The sequence below is a fragment of the Myxocyprinus asiaticus genome, chromosome 10 (assembly GCF_019703515.2).
Source record: "Myxocyprinus asiaticus isolate MX2 ecotype Aquarium Trade chromosome 10, UBuf_Myxa_2, whole genome shotgun sequence".
In the NCBI taxonomy this organism is placed as follows: domain Eukaryota; kingdom Metazoa; phylum Chordata; class Actinopteri; order Cypriniformes; family Catostomidae; genus Myxocyprinus; species Myxocyprinus asiaticus.
In genome coordinates, this window is record NC_059353.1 from 34,735,032 (window position 1) to 34,754,163 (window position 19,132).

At 36.9% G+C, this 19,132-nt stretch overlaps 2 protein-coding genes across 9 annotated transcripts in view; one reads left to right on the plus strand and one right to left on the minus strand.

Annotated features, from left to right (window-relative positions):
• Positions 1-13,869, minus strand: part of LOC127446730 (DDB1- and CUL4-associated factor 6-like) — a 72,148-nt gene extending 58,279 nt beyond the window's left edge. For 3 of the 8 annotated variants that reach the window (XM_051707866.1, XM_051707871.1, XM_051707868.1), the window contains exons 1-5: positions 12,759-13,869; positions 7,774-7,835; positions 3,252-3,344; positions 1,793-1,978; positions 1,521-1,634 (exon numbers count right to left, since the gene is read on the minus strand). In XM_051707866.1, the coding sequence (XP_051563826.1) occupies positions 1,521-1,634; positions 1,793-1,978; positions 3,252-3,344; positions 7,774-7,835; positions 12,759-12,846 (543 nt within the window). In that variant the 5' untranslated portion in view covers positions 12,847-13,869. The remainder of the gene's footprint in view (positions 1-1,520; positions 1,635-1,792; positions 1,979-3,251; positions 3,345-7,773; positions 7,836-12,758) is intronic. The other 5 variants (XM_051707867.1, XM_051707869.1, XM_051707872.1 and 2 more) reach the window with 4 other exon arrangements.
• A 155-nt stretch (positions 13,870-14,024) lies between these two features.
• Positions 14,025-17,699, plus strand: LOC127446739 (mitochondrial pyruvate carrier 2-like). The gene is made up of 5 exons (XM_051707887.1): positions 14,025-14,251; positions 15,329-15,369; positions 15,461-15,545; positions 16,066-16,177; positions 17,021-17,699. Exons 1-5 carry the CDS (start codon positions 14,152-14,154, stop codon positions 17,064-17,066), a joined length of 384 nt encoding a protein of 127 aa, XP_051563847.1. The 5' UTR covers positions 14,025-14,151; the 3' UTR covers positions 17,067-17,699.
• The last annotated feature ends 1,433 nt before the right edge of the window (positions 17,700-19,132 follow it).

Consider the following 19,132-nt stretch of genomic DNA (forward strand, 5'->3'; position numbering starts at 1 on the left):
AGCTATTTCAGTGAGGACAGATATATAACTTGACAATCAAAACTTGTCATGCCATGCCTTAGGATACTGTGCAAGTGTTTTGAAGACATTACAATAATGCCTCGTCTTGCCTTTAAGGAGCCCAGATCCCTTATTTGACAGCTGAATCTCTGCTACTGACAGAACACAAACATCACTGGGATCCAAAAAGCACTTTTCAGCAGTACATTCTTTACCACACAAAACAAATGGTTTCTGATCAAAACAGAAAGTAATCATGTCCTCAGGCAAATCTCTTCCACACCACTCACTCTCTGTGGGTTGAGAAATCGAGGTTGAAGGCTGTTTCCTCATTATCAGGAATGGCGCTGAGGTGCAGTTCAGAGTTATTCACTGTAATGCTGTAATGGTGAGATTGAACACTACGGGAGGAGAACCTGATATCAGATCACTATAGCAACCTCCCTCCAGAGCACTACCAATGATGTAAATGACAAAAGCATAAATTTAACTGAAGAAACGCAGAGTGACGAAAAATGCAATTGAGTCTAGAAGCAAAGAACAGAATGCGCTCAAGAGAAATCTTTTAATTATGTAGATATTGGTCTGGAGAACCCCGGCGAGTTTTGCTTTTAAGCTGAAACATTATACTTCAACGAACAGTTCACCCCAAAAATGAAAATTCTGTCATCATTAACCCCCTCTCGTGTCATTCCAAACTTTTTTACAGGAGATATTTTGTAGAATGTCTAAGCTGCTCTCTTTCATACAATGAAAACATACAGCGACCCTAGTCTTTCAAGCTCCAAAAAGGACCAAAAAAAAAAAAACACATAAAAGTAGTCTATATTACTTGTGCCCTTTATTCCAAGTTTTCTGAAGCTCTAGGATAGCTATAGCTATAGGGTGTGTGTGAGGAACTGATCGAAATTGAACTTGTAATTCGCTGAAAATCGTATTAGTCTTTCAAGTTCCAAAAAGGACAACAACAACAAAAACATACAAGTAGTCTATATGACTTGTGCCCTATATTACAAGTCTTCTGAAGTTATATGATAGCAATATCTATAGGATTTGTGTGAGGAACCGATCAAATTTAACTTGTAATTAGCTTAAAATCTTATCCTCTGCCATAGCTCTCGAATCTCATTTGCACTGTTGCTAATTTTAACTTGCCGTTTTGCAATGACTCGTGAGACATTCAAGAAACCATACCATTTGATGCCCTGGCAGCCACTAATCACTTTCTACTTTCATTGTCGAGGAGTGTTTATTTGTTTGTTTACTTTGGTTGAACAGAATAAGCAGCTTGGACATTCAGCTAAAAATCTAATTTTGTGTTCCACAAAAGAAAATAAATCATACAGGTTTGGAACAACACAGAGTGAATAAATGATGACTGAATTTTCATTTTTGGGTGAACTATTCCTTTAAAATCAGCAATCAAAGAGTAAATACATCTGTCTTGATACATATTCTCAGTTTCAACTTCAGAAGTCCTTATAAACAAGATAATCGCACACACTCAAAAGTCTTCTTACATCTTTACAGTCCTCCTTTGTGCAGCTAGTCTTCATGCGCAAGTCGAACCACCTCACTGTACCATCTTCTCCACAGGACAAGAAGGTGTAGGGGTCATTTGGCACCGTCATTATCTAATGAAAAAGATATTTCAGACATCAACATCCACCTCACCAAACATCAGCCCCAAACAAAGATAATGCTGACTCTGAGAAACACATATAATCACAATTTTATTGTTGTCTCGCTGTAGTCATTCAATGTCATCTCACTACTTTAATAACCCCTGTACCTCATAAGCAGTGCCATAGTGGCAGGTGAACTGGCACTGTCTGTTGATTTCTTGGCTCTTCTCTGTGTGTGTGTAGAAAATGATGCCATCTCCTGAGCAGGACACAATCTGTTGATCGTTAGTGTGGGGCATGAACTTTGCGCTGAAGATGTTGGCCCGGTGTCCTGAACGAATTGTTGTCTTGATCTAAAGGCAAAGGCAATCAAAAATACTGATCAAAAATTCTAAAATCAGCCCTTTGAGGTGACATTTGTTTTCACCATCAAAGCACTTTTATCACTGTAAAACTGCTGTTGTCTGTGCATATTAAGCTAGGATATAAGAAAGTATTTTAAAGGAATATTTCGGGTTCAATACAAGTTAAGCTCAATTGACAGCATTTGTGGCATAATATTGATTACCACAAAAATTAGTTTTGGCTCATCCCTCCTTTTTTTTTTTTAAATCTGGGTTACATTGAGACACTTTCAATGGAAGTGAATGGGGCCAATCCATAAACTTTAAAATACTCACCGTTTCAAAAGTATAGCCACAAGATGTAAACAATATGTGTGTTAGCATAATTTTAGAATGATAAAATCACTTACTAACCTTTGCTGTGTGAAGTTCAATCCAATCTTACAACTTTGTTGCCATGATGATGTGATGTCAACAAAACCCAGAAACAACTATAATAATGACGATGTACACAACTTTACAGCTCGAATAATACAGTACATGAGTTTTAACAGAAGAATTAATGTTAGTGCTTTTAAAAAATTATAAGTTTCACATTTCTGCATTTAAACCCTCAAAAATTGGCCCCATTCACTTCCGTTGTAAGTGCCTCACTGTAACCTCGATTTTTGCTGTTTTTAACGAAAAGGAGGGACGAGTCTAAATTAATTTGTGTGGTAATCAATATTATGCCACAAATGCTGTTGATTCAGCTTAACTTGTACTGAACCTGGAATATTCCTTTAACATTGAGAAAAAATACGCAATTCATCTTTAATTAAGCTTTGACATCTTTAGATGATCAGCATCAGATACATACACCTCATGGGTTTGTTTCCCAGGAAACACATACTGATAAAATGTAAACCTTGAATGCTCTGGATGTAGCTTAAAAAGAATCTGCCAAATGCATTACTGAGAATGGATTTCAACTCATTACAAAAAAGAAAAAAGAAAAAAAAAAAGAAAATATGGGAAAATCCTGCATCTGCACCAATAAAACCCCAACGGAGAACAACTGTTTAATATGAAGAAGAGAAACAGATGCGCTTCTGTCCTAAAAAATGTATCACTGAACTCTCATCTTACTCCAGTTATTCAAAATAATCAAATTTTGAAAATACACTTATAGACTAGAGTAGCATGCATTACAGTAGTCAATGCAAGTCTAGCAGTGCAGTCTTATTTCAACCATATGCATAGTGTTTATTTTTTTATTATTATTTTTTTGTCTTTAACTTACCTTTCTGTTGTAAGGATTTGTGATAACCAAGTTAGTGTCATCTGAACCTGATAAGATGTATTCCCCTGTGTCATTCCAGGATATTGTGTTAACCTGTTAAGAAACATGATGAAAACCAGCTGAAATGAATGCACACTTTGACTGCTCTAAAAAAGAATTCATCCCTTCCTTAAAAATGTAAGGGTCTACCACATAATCTATCCATTTCTTTAGATATTTGTTGACATCATTAACTGACTGAGCATCACAAATGACACCAGTGTTTTTATCATGACATAAAATCCTGCTTTAGACCTTTAGAGTTGAGATGATCTGACGTTGTGTGTGCTGCCTGCACCTTTAAGGGCAATCGATCAATATTTCATTACTTAAGGTTGATGCAGTCTGTTCCTAGCCTTTCTAAAGCAGCACAAACCTCATCACACACACAGTCCATTTCCTTTGACCTCTGCCTTCTTAAAATAATGTCATTGGCAGGGATTAAGCAGTTATCCCTCATTCTCCCCTTTCAGTTTGCCCTCTACAGCTGTTATTTCTATAGTGGACAGATGGAATTAGATTGTATTAGACGTAGTATGAAGCATTACAGGCTAAAATAACAAGTGATGAAAGCAGCCTGAACTGTGTCATTAGTGAATATGGGGAGTCTCTGAGCTAGCTCTAAATAAGGCAACTATAGTACAGTTGAAGTCAGAAGTTTACATACATCTTAGACAAATACATTTAAACTCAGTTTTTTACAATTCCTAGCATTTAATTGTAGAAAACATTCCCTGTCTTAGGTCAGTTAGGATCATTACTGTATTTTAAGAATATAAAATGTCAGAATAATAGTAGAGAGAATTATTTATTTCAGCTTTTATTTCTTTCATCACATTCCTAGTGGGTCAGAAGTTTACATACAATTTGTTAGCATTTGGTAGCATTGTCTTTAAATTGTTTAACTTGGGTCAAACTTTTTGTGTAGCCTTCCACAAGCTTCTCACAATAAGTTGCTGGAATTTTGGCCCATTCCTCCAGATAGAACTGGTGTAATTAAGTCAGGTTTGTAGGCCTCATTGCTCGCACATGCTTTTTCAGTTCTGCTCACAAATTTTCTATCGGATGGAGGTCAGGGCTTTCTGATAGCCACTCCAATACTTTGACTTTGTTGTCCTTTAGCCATTTTGCCACAATTTTGGAGGTATGCTTGTGGTCATTGTCCATTTGGAAGACCCATTTGCGACCGAGCTTTAACTTCCTGGCTGATGTCTTGAGATGTTGCTTCAATATATCCACATAATTTTCCTTCCTCATGATGCCATCTATTTTGTGAAGTGCACCAGTCCCTCCTGCAGCAAAGCACCCCCATAACATGATGCTGCCACCCCCATGCTTCACAGTTGGGATAGTGTTCTACGGCTTGCAAGTCTCACTTTTTTCCTCCAAACACAACGATGGTCATTATGGCCAAACAGTTCAATTTTTGTTTCATTACACCAGAGGACATTTCTCCAAAAAGTAAGATCATTGTCCCCATGTGCAATTGCAAACTGTAGTCTGCCATTTTTATGGCGGTTTTGGATCAGTGGCTTCTTTCTTGCTGAGCAGCCTTTCAGGTTATGTCGATATAGGACTCGTTTTACTGTGGATATAGATACTTGTCTACCTGTTTCCCCCAGCATCTACACAAGGTCCTTTGCTGTTGTTCTGGGATTGATTTGCACTATTCGATCCAAACTATGTTCACCTCTAGGAGACGGAATGCATCTCCTTCCTTAGAGATATGATGGCTGTGTGGGTGTTTATACTTGCATACTATTGTATGTACAGATGAACATGGTACCTTCAGGCATTTGGAAATTGCTCCCAAGGATAAACAAGACTTGTGAAGCTTCACAATTTTTTTTCTGAGGTCTTGGCTGATTTCTTTTGCTTTTCCCATGATGTCAAGCAAAGAGGCACTGAGTTTGAAGGTAGGCCTTACAATACATCCACAGGTTCACCTCCAATTCAGTACACCACCCATCAGAAGCTAACTGGCTAATTGTCTAAAGACTTGATAACATTTTCTGGAATTTTCCAAGCTGCTTAAAGGCACAGCTAACTTGGTGTATGTAAACTTCTTACCCACTGGAATTGTGATATAGTCAATTAAAAGTTAAACAATCTGTCTGTAAACAACTGTTGGGAAAATTACTTGTGTCATGCACAAAGCAGATGTCCTAAACGACTTGCCAAAACTATAGTTTGCTAATATTAAATCTGTGGAGTGGTTAAAAAATTATTTTTAATGACTTCAACCTAAGTGTATGTAAACTTCTGACTTCAACTGTATGTCACATCGGAACGGAACCTGAGACGTTACCCCGAGCCAGATGATAAAAGACACCGATCTCTCCATGCACTTAAAAATGCACAGCGGGTTTTCTGTGCATTTGTCCTGGATGTGTGATATGAACAAAGAGTGAAAGAGGAAGGCCATCGGATAAAATTGAATTTTATAGGAATATTCCGGGTTCAATACAAGTTAAGCTCAATCGACAGCATTTGTGGCATATTGCAGATTACCACAAAAAATCATTTTGACTCATCCGTCCTTTTCTTCAAAAAAAAAAAGCAAAAATCTAAGTTACAGTGAGGCGCTTACAATGGATGTGAATTTTTGAAGGGTTTAAAAGGCATAAATGTGAAGCTTATAATTTTATAAAAGCACTTACATTAATTCTTCTTTTAAAACTTGTGTGTTATTTCAGCTGTAAATTTGTTTAAATTGTCATTACAGTCATTTTAGGGTTTGTTGACATTACACCTTCAAGGTAACAAAGTTGTAAAATTGGCTATAACTTTACACAGAAAAGGTGAGTAAGAGATTTTAACACACTGAAATCATGTTAACATGCATACTGTTTATGTCTTATAGCTATACTTTTTTAATGTTTACAGATTGGCCCCATTCACTTCCATTGTAAGTGCCTCACTGGAACCCTGCTTTTTGCTTTTTTTTTTTTTAAGAAAAGGAGGGGCAAGTCAACATTAATATTATGCCACAAATTCTGTCGATTGAGCTCAACTTGCATTGAACCCGGAATATTCCTATATACAATAAAGGCTTTTAAACGTTTGTACTAGAAGAAGTGCCTTGGACTTTTTTTTCTAATTTTCATGAGCTTAACTAGCATTGAACCTGGAATATTCCTTTAAGGATCATAAACCAACGCAAGGCATTTCAGATGCATTTTATAGCAGTGGTTGGCATTTTCCACAAATAAAGTTCAAATTAGTGCCCCATTACTTTTTTTTAAATGCAATAAAGGTACAATGTTCTTTAGAGAGAGAACTATTAGATATGCATATTAGATAATAGTCTATAATCAAACAAATATGTTTCTTTAATTTATGGCAAATACAACATGATCAATAACTACTAACAAACATTTGTTACCAAACTAGCAAGTCTTTAATACATTTATGCTAAATCTGTAACTACACACTTCAAACATGTCCAAAATGTTGCAAAAATGGCAATGACAAATAAATTTAAAATCTCTGATATACATAGCGGTGGATAGTGATCTTATGCCTCCAGAAGACTTAGAATATGACGCACAAGTCACATGGACTACTTTTATGACACTTTTGAGAGCTTTTTAAAGCTTTAAAGTGTGGCACTATTAAATACTATTGTACGAAAATCAGCAATTGCAACATTCTTTAAAATACATCGTTTAGTGTTCCGCAGAATATCAAAGTCATTTGGGTCTGGAACGACATGAGGGAAAAGCACTTCCTTTCACAGACCTTTTATTGAAAAAGTTGACTTCATTTAGAGTTTTAAGCCTTATTTAGTATGGAAATTGCAAATTCTGTTTATTTCAACAGTACATCCTCTGTAGTCTGGCTTTACATAGGTGACATGTTGTATCTGCTTATTGTGAACAATCCTTATTAGATCATTTTACTGTGCTGCCTTCTGTTCCCACTGTGTTTCTGCCCATGTTTCGGCCTCATATGCTCACAGTGGTCACCTCACCTCAGTATTACAGTCATATGCAGGGAAGGTCATTTGCAGTCTAGCAGCTAAATCTGCATAAAGTTCTATGAGTTTGTTGGAGCCTGTTAAAGACTGTCAGAGGTTATACTGGAGTTTGTGGGGTGTTTGTCATTTGGAAGGTTTGCCATTAAAATAGAGTACATGGCTTTGCTGGATGTCCCAGCAGTAAAGCACCATTGGCAGTGTACAAAATTACATCCCTAGTGGCAGCCTGGCGCCTATCAGCCTCTGAGTTTAAATCACTGACAGATAAAGGAGCCAGAGATAAGTGGGTAGAAAGACACGCGCGAACACACACACCATTCACTTATAGATACAAAACAAGCACAGTGATTCCCCTGAGACAAAATAACCCAGACAGATCCTGTCCTGCAGGCGAAATTATTTAGGGAAATAAATCAGCCAAAAAACTGCAAAATAGAACAGTTGGACAAAACTGGAGATTTCAACACAGATGAAAGAAAGACCTTTAGCGCTTTAGTGACTTACACATCCATCGTGCACACTGAGAGTGGCTTCGAGCTTCAGTCGCTGCACAAACTCTTTTCTGCCTATAGAGAGAGAGAGAGAAAGAGAAAGAGAAAGATATGTTTTGTTGTGACATCTCTTTTCCAATTCAAACTCATTTTCATTGACCTTTTAACAACACAAGAGAGTATTTGCAATGAGTAACAATGTTGTGATTAAAACAGTCATACTGGTCTCAAGTTGGCCTTAATAATTCACATCCATTACATCCACATATAAACTGACTTTAGGGCTTTTAACACTACGCTTAACCCTTGGTTATGAAACCCTGCTCCAAAGCCAGGCTGGCACTGCTTTTTGGTGCCAACCACAAATTACAAAGCTAAATGTATGCATTGAACATTAAGCTGGGATGAGAGAAAGTATTTTAACAATGCAGAAACAGGGGGCCGGGTAGCTCAGTGAGTATTGACGCTGACTACCACCCCTGGAGTCGCAAGTTCAAATCCAGGGTGTGCTGAGTGACTCCAGCCAGGTCTCCTAAGCAACCAAATTGGCCCGGTTGCTAGCCTCCTCGTGGTCGCATTTGTGGTTCTCGCTCTCAATGTGGCAAGTTGTGCGTGGTTCACGGAGAGTAGCATGAGCCTCCACATGCGGAGTCTCCGCGGTGTCATGCACGATGAGCCACGTGATAAGATGCGTGGATTGACGGTCTCAGGAGGCGGGAACTGGATTAACACTCATGATGACTTTAATTCAACATAAAACACTAACTTCCAATGCAACATAAACAATGACGCACACACACACAGCTTTGTGCGTCTCTATCTCTCTCTCTGGCGTCCCCGGCTCCTCCTTTATCTCTCTCCCGCTGATTGGGTAACTCAACGCCAAACGTGCATCCTCTCGGCCCGGCCACACCCTCCTCCTCATCACATACCCCCACCGCCCAATTAAGGCCGAGGAAACCTCCGGTCTGACTTACTACCCCCCCTCCCTTCCTGGAGGGGAGGAGTTGCCCCTTTGGCCATGCCATCGCAGGCTGGTCTTCCCCGGCTCCTGGGAACCTGGGTAGGACGAGGGGAGGGAGAGGGGAGAGAGAAAGAGAGTGGGAGAGAGAGAAAAGAAAACACTCTTCTTCGGCTCCCACGGGCACGCCGCCCACCCGGTCCTCAGCCACTCCTCCGTCCCCTGGCGGACGGCAGCGGCGAGTTCTCCCGGACAACGTGCCCCCCCTCCTTTCCCAGGTTTCGGCACCAGTGTAACAGAAAATGTCTCTTGCTCAAGGGAAAGGGGGAGGCAGGCACCGGATTAACACTCACAAAGACTTTAATTCAACATAAAACACTGATTTCCAACTCAACATAAACAATGACGCACACACAAAGCTTTTTGTCTCTCTCTCTGGCATCCCCGGCTCCTCCTTTATCTCTCTCCCGCTGATTGGGCAACTCAGCGCCGGGCATGCATCCTCACGGCCCGGCCATGCCCTCCTTCTCATCACAGAAACTTTGTGTAAACTAATGTGTATTAACTTGCATTATGAAAGTTTCTGTTTCCAACATCAAGCAGACACCTTCTTGTGGTTTGTAAAAGAACTGGGTAATAAGGAGCTACAAATAGCAAGAGCCAAACTTAGGTCAACCTTTTGAAATGGTACAAGCTTAGAAAACAGCAGAAGCCTGAGCTAACATTGCTGGTGCAATCTCCACACTGGCAGATCACACTGCCAATGGAAAACAAAAGCTGAAATTAGCTTGCAGGACTCAAAATCTCACTGTTTTCAACTGAGCTATAGAATTTATAGACACATGCTTTGTTGATATAATGTTACCACTTGCAGGGACACGGGTTAAATTCCATATTCCATCAAACTCTTGCTCACAAATGCATAAAACATATTGATTCATTTTCTCATATTCTTTTTTGGTTGATCCAATTTAACCATTACTGCTGACAGCCTTTACAACATCAAGAAGAGGTGAGCTAAATACAGCACACTCTAAAATATATGCTATCATCACTTCACTATCTGACTCTGAGATCCGGACTAAAACAGCTCTCAGACAAAGCACAGAACCCCTTGGCACATTCAATGAATCACCTAAGTGCAGCATCTTGTTCTCAGGGTACAGAGAAGAAATGAGTTGAATCGGTATTATCTAAAATACACATTTGGGTCCACATTAGTGGAGTGAGTCAATTATATAAATGTGCTTTTAAGTCAGCAAGACTGGCTGACACATCTCTCAGGTCTCATATGTTGAGAACTATAACTTACAGTAATGTTGCAGAAGGGTCTGATTGGCTACACAACATAGCTAATTGAGTAAACTATCACAAGTGACAACAAAGATTCAAAAGTGTTTGCCTGATTTGAGTTCAAATTACTTTTAGAGGTCAGAAAATGCCAGCCTCTCTTCATTGTCAAGCCATAAGCAGAACTCCTATTTTACAGCATAATATTTAGACTAAAGGAGGCATGTTGTAATACAGTTAAAATGTTCACTAATTTTTTTTTTTGGTTAAGTACTTTCTATATTGAATACATTAGTTTAAGCATTAACCTGAAAATATTAAAGGTGCACTCAGTAATTTTTTTTCTCATTAAAAAAAGTTTAACTCCTAAAGACATGAATTGTAATTTTGCAAAATATGTAGGAAATTATGACCACTCACATTAAAATGAAGACTCCAGTCATTACTGTAACCTTATAAAAGCTGTTTTATTCTACATGGAGAGGGTCCGCACATGGGGGCTGCCATGTTAGAATCACATGACCAGCCGAATACTACTCGCTTAATCTCAGTAACCGTCCTGTTATTTGACACATTCACTCATTGATTAAAGTAATCATGTCTGACTGTGAATACTAAATTTCTACAATGGCATCTGAAACTGAAAACTGTTGATTTTAAATGATGCTGCATCCAAGCCGCTAGGTGTCAGTGTAAGTCCAAGATGACACAAAGACAAAAGTTACTAAGTGCACCTTGATGTAATTTCTAATTAAAAAATAATAATAATGCTCTATCCTATAAGTAAATATTATTTATGATTGATAGTTATTGTTACAATGCACCATCGTGTACCAATCCTAAAGTAGAAAACCTTGTCATTTTTATTGGCTAATGAGAGTAAATTTCAGAGGTAAATGAAATAAGTCAATTTTACTAAACTTTTCAAAGCTGGAGTTCCCAGCATGCACCAGGCTTGAATAATTAATGAGCTTGCATTGTTTCACTGTTTACAAGCTGATTTACACCATATTTATTATTGATTTTGTTATTAAGTTTAGGAACTTCTTGTTTTATGAAGTCTGAAGTTCATTTGCTACTCAAAAGTAGAAATTTTTATCACCAGTTCATGATAAAAATAAATCTGTAAATTGTTACCGTCATCATGTTTTGCCCACCGTATCTGGTTTCTAATGCCATTACAGCAAGGTGATGTTGTCTAATAGTCTACACACCATGCATTAAACTACCCTGTGGAAGGCTTTCGTGTGTCATCTGGCACATGACTAAGTACATTAAATAAGCAATGAAATGCTAGTACAGTTTTAAAAGCATGGCTTAATTCAGTGCTACATTGCATAAGTAAAATGTTCAAACAAAGAGTGAGTAAACTTTACTTGAAACAGAGTATTACAAAGTAAACTTTACATGAGAATTTCTATAAAATATGGTCTGTTAAATTTACTAGCAATTTCTGCATGGAAATTGTTTCCTAGGTTTTTTTTATTTTTATTTATTTATTTATTTTATTTTTTTTAAGTAAACCCCACTCAAAAAAAATTTCAGTCTTCCTTGAAGGAATAGATCACCCAAAAATAAACAATTCTGTCATTGTATTCAACACTGAACATCTTTCTAAAAAGAAAAATACTGACAATACAGAACATTTCAAGAGAACCTTGAATTTTTTTTAGGAACATGTAACACAAGACATTGTAAATATACAACAAAGACCATGTAAATATAAAACTTTTAAAGTCTAAAACATTATTAACCAATAACAGCGATCCTCCCAAATCAATAAATAAGACATTTTAATTCTAACCTTATACTCAAACTTTCCAACAAAGGACACCTCTTCATCCTACTGTATGTGTAATGAGCGCAAGAAAAACTAAACTTAACTGCATTTTTATTGACTGTATACAGAGGTTGTGATTATTTTATTGGAGTCAATTGTCCGTTACAATTTGTATAGTCCAAACCTACATGGCATGTGGTTTCAGTGGGAGTATTAGGCTATCTTTTGCATGTTTTGATGGATTATTGTAACTGTTCATACAAAGATGACCTTAATTCCAGTACAGACTTTTGATGAAAGTCAATAAATGCATACAGCAATGTACATACACAAACGTATATCATGTTTCATAATAGGTAGACTTCTAATTTTAGAAATGGTTTCTTAAATTAATTTGTTAGTAATAGTCAGAGGAAAGGACAAGGCCGAGTCATTTAATCCTTATTAAAAATAATAAGGATTTTTTTTTTTTTTTTTTTAATAAGTGTTTGTCAAGTACCAAGCACTGAGTTGTGGATCTCATTAAAGCAGTTTTTAAGCAAATTTGTGACACTTATTCTGTAGGGTCTATCACTTTTGAAATAATATGCAGACTGTCTATTTAAAAAGATGATGCCTAAGCTGCATATTTTTAGTTTAAATGAGTCACATTACAAAATCGGAAAGGGAAATGTGTATCCTCTTCCCCTTAAACTGGAAATCAACTCGATTCATTTAAACACTCAGCCAGAGCTCGTTCAAGCCAAATCAGATGAACATCTCTGAATTTTCTGAACCAAGACGTTACCAATATCATTAGTGTGATACCAAAAACGTCGTTAACACAGAACAGCATCAAAGTAACAGTATCAGGTGGTCTTTAACCAGTGTCTCTGTCCTGTGTGCAAACTCAGATGACAGCTGTCACCAAGAAAGTCTTCGTAAACAAATATGACAGCTGATTTTCGCATTGGTAGCAGTTTCTTACCTAAAAATTTTGCCCTGACCCCGTTTGGATCTGCGCATCCGATGGTGCGTTTTCTCACATCCCAAATGAGGTTGCCAGAGCAGGACATTGTGTTTAAACCTCTAATGCTGAGACATGCATGGGTGAAAAAAGGCGAGCGAGCGCTTTCCTTGTGTTTATCTTCTTTCCGTGGCGTTTGATTATTATTATTTTACTGCACAACGCTTAATAGTCTCTATAAGTTCAACAACAACTGGTAATGGATAAAGGAGTGAATATTACTCCACGGTATCGATACCCATGCGACGACCCGCTTCCGACGCTTCATGAATGATTGCTTTAAGGTGTAGTAAAAATATTGTGCTGCTTGTTTGGCTATCCGCTTTAGCTTCTGCTGTTTTGGTACGTCAAATCCATCTCGAGCCCAAAGCCAATGAAGGGAGAGACGCGCAGTACGTTGATGTTAATGAGCGGGTCGTTCTCGAGAGCGTCAATTATGCGCAGTTGTTACGCCGATTCTTTGACGGCGCGTTCAGATTACAATTGTAGGATTTTTTTTTTTTTTTTCGTCTCACATGAGGCTTTTGTCTAATACTAATAAATCCAATAAGTATTATTACTAATAATTGTATTTTTAATAACAATTTTAATTACATGTTTTATAAATAATTATTAAATATATAATCATTTAGAATATCTTCATAAATTGTTTTTTTTTTTTTTTTTATAATAACCTAGTAATCACAAACGACTATGATTGGTCTGGCGCTGAGAAAAGTAACAAGTACTATGTGACAAAGCTGTTTCACCAACAGTCACAATCGATAATGACCCTGAAGAAACTTTGATAGCCATTTAATTTAAAATAGTTAAAATATACCTGTTAGACAATAATTATGTGTGCAATAAAGCTCAATGCAAAATAGCTGAAAACGCTTTTATGCCATATTTTTTCAATAAATACGAGTTAAATTAATTTCGGCACATACTGTTCTTGAGCTACGCCCTGATTCCAAACATACTGTGCATTTTAAGACACTGTGTAACGCAACTTTGCTCACCATTTGATACAAAAACGCATAGAAATTGTTAACTTCCACGCTCTAAATTTTAACTGTAATCTCAGCAGAATGTTTTGGTTCTACCCTTCTCAGAGCGTTTTGCACAAAGTCCCTCCCCTTTATAGCGTGCAACCCCATTTCAACCAACCACGCAAAGAGGCGTGAATACATCAACCAATCCAATACCTCAGAAGCTCCGCTACGTCATGACGTAATTCACCTTGCGACGAAGGCGCTGGCTGACACTTCCCACAACAACATATCAGTAAACTGCATTAGGAAGGTCGAAAGTAGGACAACAACGCAGAATTTGCACTTAATGCTCGTCCAAAAGTCTTGTTTTCTCGGTCATCATGGCTATGGTGGGAGTGAGAGCCTCTTACCACAGACTTCTGGGCAGGATCGAGCATATACTGCCGGCTAAATTGAGACCTATTTATAACCACCCTGCAGGTAATACGAATGCTGTTGGTGTGACGGCTTTTTGTCACCCATACTGGTCCGTTTATCCTCTTGAGATGGCAGCATACACTAAAGTGTGTCATATGAAATTGCTAGAAACTGCTCCCTGAGCAGATGTTTCTGTCTTATTAGATGTTTAAAAAGAGCCAATTTAATGCTTTAACATGCAGGTAATAAATGTAACATGGTAATGAACTATAGTTATATAGTCTGTAAAGCCACTGTTTAAGATGTAGAAATCTTATTTGGATTTCTACATGGAAACCATGATGCCTGGTAATATTTCACCTCTGTATTGTTTACAGGCTAAGCATTATTACCTTTAAAACCTGGCAGGAAACAACTTTTCATAATATTTGTCATATTGCTATCTGAAATACTGGTTTTGCAAGTATTGCAAACATGTTATTCGTTTCAATATACATATACTTTATGAGTGTCTTTACAGCCATAGTTGGATCTTCATTGCTGTATAACCTGAACTCCTACCTTAAACTCACATGAACAATTGTACATGAGTCAGTCTGTATAGTTTATTTTCCCTGAAGGACATGTGGGTATTGGTGGCAGAATAATAGAGATCACATGACATGCATGTGAAGCAAGGTTGACTGGCAAGAAACCAAAGAAGACAAAGCAACAAACAATACAAGATCTTAAAGTTCTCGAACTGTGCATTGGTAAACATTTTTTGACATCCGCTTTTCATTTGTCAGATACAGGAGATCATATTAAATGCTAGAGATGATTGGTCTATTCTTTGTGCTATTTTAAATGAAACTGAAATGGTTGGGTGTGGGTGTTTTTAATGTTGATTGGTTTTCAGATGTTGTTTAAAAAAAATCTGTGAGCTTAAGTTATATAGAAAGCTGATGGCTCAAACTCAATTATAAGCTATGTTGTGTCCCTATCCCATTTTATACCTTCATGTTCCTGTCTGCTCTCTACTGTCCTTTTGATATCTGGAGAGAAAAAAAAACAACATGTTTTCTCAACATCCGAGTAATTGCAACAACCATTAGTATTGATCAGTGCATATTTCAACTGTATTGATTTCCTCCTCTTTAGGTCCAAAGACTGTGTTCTTCTGGGCACCAATGTTTAAATGGGTAAGATTAACAGAATTTTTTATGCTTACTTGTTTTTTACTATTATTATTATTTATTTAACTGTTTGATTCATTTTTCTGATTTCCCACAGAGTCTGGTGATAGCTGGTTTAGCAGACCTGTCACGTCCAGCAGAAAAACTCAGTACCTCGCAGTCTGCTGTATTGACAGCCACAGGTATAACATTTGCATAGAGACTGTAACACTGTGCATAGTTTATTATAAATATGGGGAACATATTAGGGTGTTCTGAACTAGAGGTCGACCGATAGTGGATTTTGCCAATACCGATAACTAAGGTGATGGGAAAGGCAGATAACCAATTAATTGGCCGATAGTTTTTAAAATAGATTTATAGAATGTAAAAAAAGAAATCTTATTCATTTCTTACTATGGCAGGCACAGAAAAAGAGTCCTATTAATAACCATAAAAAAATACAATTTGGTGCATAACACGGGTCCTTTAAGTGTAAACAAGCCCAAAACACAACAGGGACTCTTATTTTGAAAATAGGAAGTGATGAAAAAACTATCAGGGACTAGCTGCATAGATTTTTGCAGATGACCCATAGTTCCAAAAAGCAACTATCAGCACTGATTAATTGGTAAAACCAATATAATACCATATATTCTGAACTAACTGCATCCAACTCTTTTCTAAAACTGCACATCAAATGTCCCTCCCTATGTTTTTCAGGTCTTATTTGGTCCAGGTATTCCCTGGTTATAATACCCAAGAACTGGAACCTCTTTGCTGTAAACTTCTTTGTTGGAGGTGCAGGAATTACGCAGCTCTACAGAATATGGAAGTGAGTACTCCACCTTATTAGAAAATATTTACTGATATATTTAAGGGTCCACTCACTAATTTTTTCCTCATTAAAAAAAAGTTTTACTTCTAAAGAAATGAATTGTATCTTTGAAACAGTTTTTTAAAAAAAATAAAGTAAAATCATGAGCACTCACATGAGATGAAGACTCCAGTCATATCAGTAACCTTATAAAAGCTGTTTTATTCTACATAAAGAATAAAACCACTCTCATGGGGGCTGCCATGTTAGGATCACATGACCAGCCGAATACTTCTTGCTTTATCTCAGTAACCACCCTGTTATTGGACATTTTCATTCATGGATCAAATTGTGGCTGACTGTGAATAGTGAATCTCTTCAATGGCATCTTTAACTGAAAACTATTGATTTGCTGAATCCATGCCCCTAGGTGTCAGTGTAAGTCCAAGACTACATAAACACAAAAAGTACTGAGTGCACCTTTAAGCCACATAAAAACAGCACAGTCTGCTCTCATTCAGCTATAAAATACATGCTTGAATAAATCTAGTAGTTAATTAGACTGTATAATCACATGAATGGAAAATGGGCAATTGTGAATTTTCTGGATTTTTGACATTTGGCTAATTTCCAAACAAACCTTGCGCTGTTGCAAACCACCCAGCAGTGAAGCTCATCTTGTGTTGTGTTGTGTTGTGTTGTGTAGTAGCCATCTGATATCATGTCATCCAGAGTATCTTCAGTGCTCTTCCGTAATCCTTTTCACACAGACAATGCAATTTAGAGGAACAAAGAGTGGAAAAACAATTATGCATTAGCAAGTTGCGGATGTTCGATATCTGAGCTCTTCAATCTCCACAGATATAACCAAGAACAGAAGGCAAAGGAGAAAGCTGCTGAAGCTTGATACCAGTGCTGTCTAAAGTGCATCCGGAGGACTGAAAGGGACTCCCTTCGACTGGTACCCCAAACCCCCCCCCCCCCCCACCCTTATTTAGTCATTCAGTACAGCCTCCTCACACTTTCTCCATGAACAGAATTCAGACGATTGTTTCAAAGTGCAGGCTTTTTCATTGTCCTGTGCCACTAGAAACCATAACAACAATTAAAGTTCAGAACGCACAACATGTTACATAAACTGTATTTGTATGGTTGTACATTCTTTAAAATGCTAATGTTTGGTTTGCATCTTGATAAAGGTGCTTTTCCATGTAACATACTTGAGTTACCATAATACTGCTTGCCATTAATTCCTAAGTGAATTTCTTGACTAAGCCTCTCTTGTGCTGTTATATTGTCTCCAAATAAATTTTAGAAAGGTCTCTTTCATTACATGTATTTCTTAGGAAATATTTATTAAATGACTATCATGTATTTTTATTGTAGTTTGTTTGTTATTCAATTCTACAAAGTCATTTAATCAGTAAGATGAATTTTTTTTTGTATGTCAGATCCCCATACATCATGAAATACATGCTGAACTGTATTGAAATATTTGAAATTTTTAATTCACACCAAAATAAACTAACATTAAAGTGTACATTCATCGCTCTGTTTATTATGTATCCTGCATTTTAAATATAACAAGTGTAACCTAACCCTTTTAAAGTTACTTTTCATTGGGGAAACAAATCTCAGCTGTATACTCTTTCCTTGTCTGTCATTAAAACACATTAAGGATGAGATAATTGTGCATGAATTAAGCAATACTTAGAATAGCATACTTTATATGTGTTGCATATTACAGTACATACTGTTTATAAACAACAGTAGATTGTGTTCATAGTGCATAGGAAGCAGTTTTTCGAACATTTTTGTCCAATTTATCTCTTAGTCACAATACACTGCTGCTCTCGTGTGGTGGTATAAGAAACTGCAGTGTGAAACTATTTGAGCCAAGTCGACTCGAGCTTTATTTTCATTTGTACAGACTAGAGTGGGGAAAGATTGCCCCCGTCTAGCAAACTACATTTTTGTCATGTGACCACAAATTTAGACTGTACATCTGTGAGAGAAAAATAATTATATGTCAAAGCAAACTTATACAGTTTTAAAAATATGTATCATGCATGTTGCTAAATCGCCAATGTATGACAACAATGTGCATTGTTTGGCTAACGATTAGCCATGCTCAAAATGGTAGCTGTAGGGTAAAGTCTGTGCCAAATACCTTTACAAGATGTTGAACATTGTTTCACTACATTCAAATTTTCTGAATTTTGAACCTTTTCCCAGCAGGTGTATGAAAATTTGAATAATGTGGAATATGAAAAAATGACGACTTATGTTTGAAGTAGCACATCTTACCCCACTCTCCCCTACAGTGCACTAAGTACAATGAAATTCTTACATGGATGATCTCTGCATAACTAAGACAAAATGCATTTGCATTAGCAACAGACAGACAAATGACTGGAAAAACACAAACTTTATTACATTATTATATAGAATGAAATAATAAACAGTACTAAAACAAATGTACACTATAAAGTATGGCAAAAAAAATATGTGGAAACCCCTTTGGTTTAGCTATTTCTGTGGACATACAGGGAATTAATGCTACGTTATACAATTACATCCTAGAGAATTAGGGACTTTCAACTTTGTTGTAAACTTTTTTGTCCGGGGAGGGCACAAAGTGAGGCTCATAAAAAAAATTGGATCTAAAATGTAAGAAATCTAAAATATACTGTAAAAAAATATATACATAAAAAGTTAAAATGGTATAAGAGGAAAAAAAAAAAAAAGAAACTGATGTCTGCATACTGAATAAAGATTCAGACTAGAAAAAAAGTTCTAACAAAAATACATTATTTATTTATGAATTTCCATAGTTAAAAAGTCCATGTGATTTAAAAGCTAGACCAACAAGAGCAGACATTTCAGCACGTCACTTTCTTCAGTACGCACACTAAAACTATACACCCATTTTATTGGTAGACCTACTTCATTTTTTTATTATGACAAGCAGGA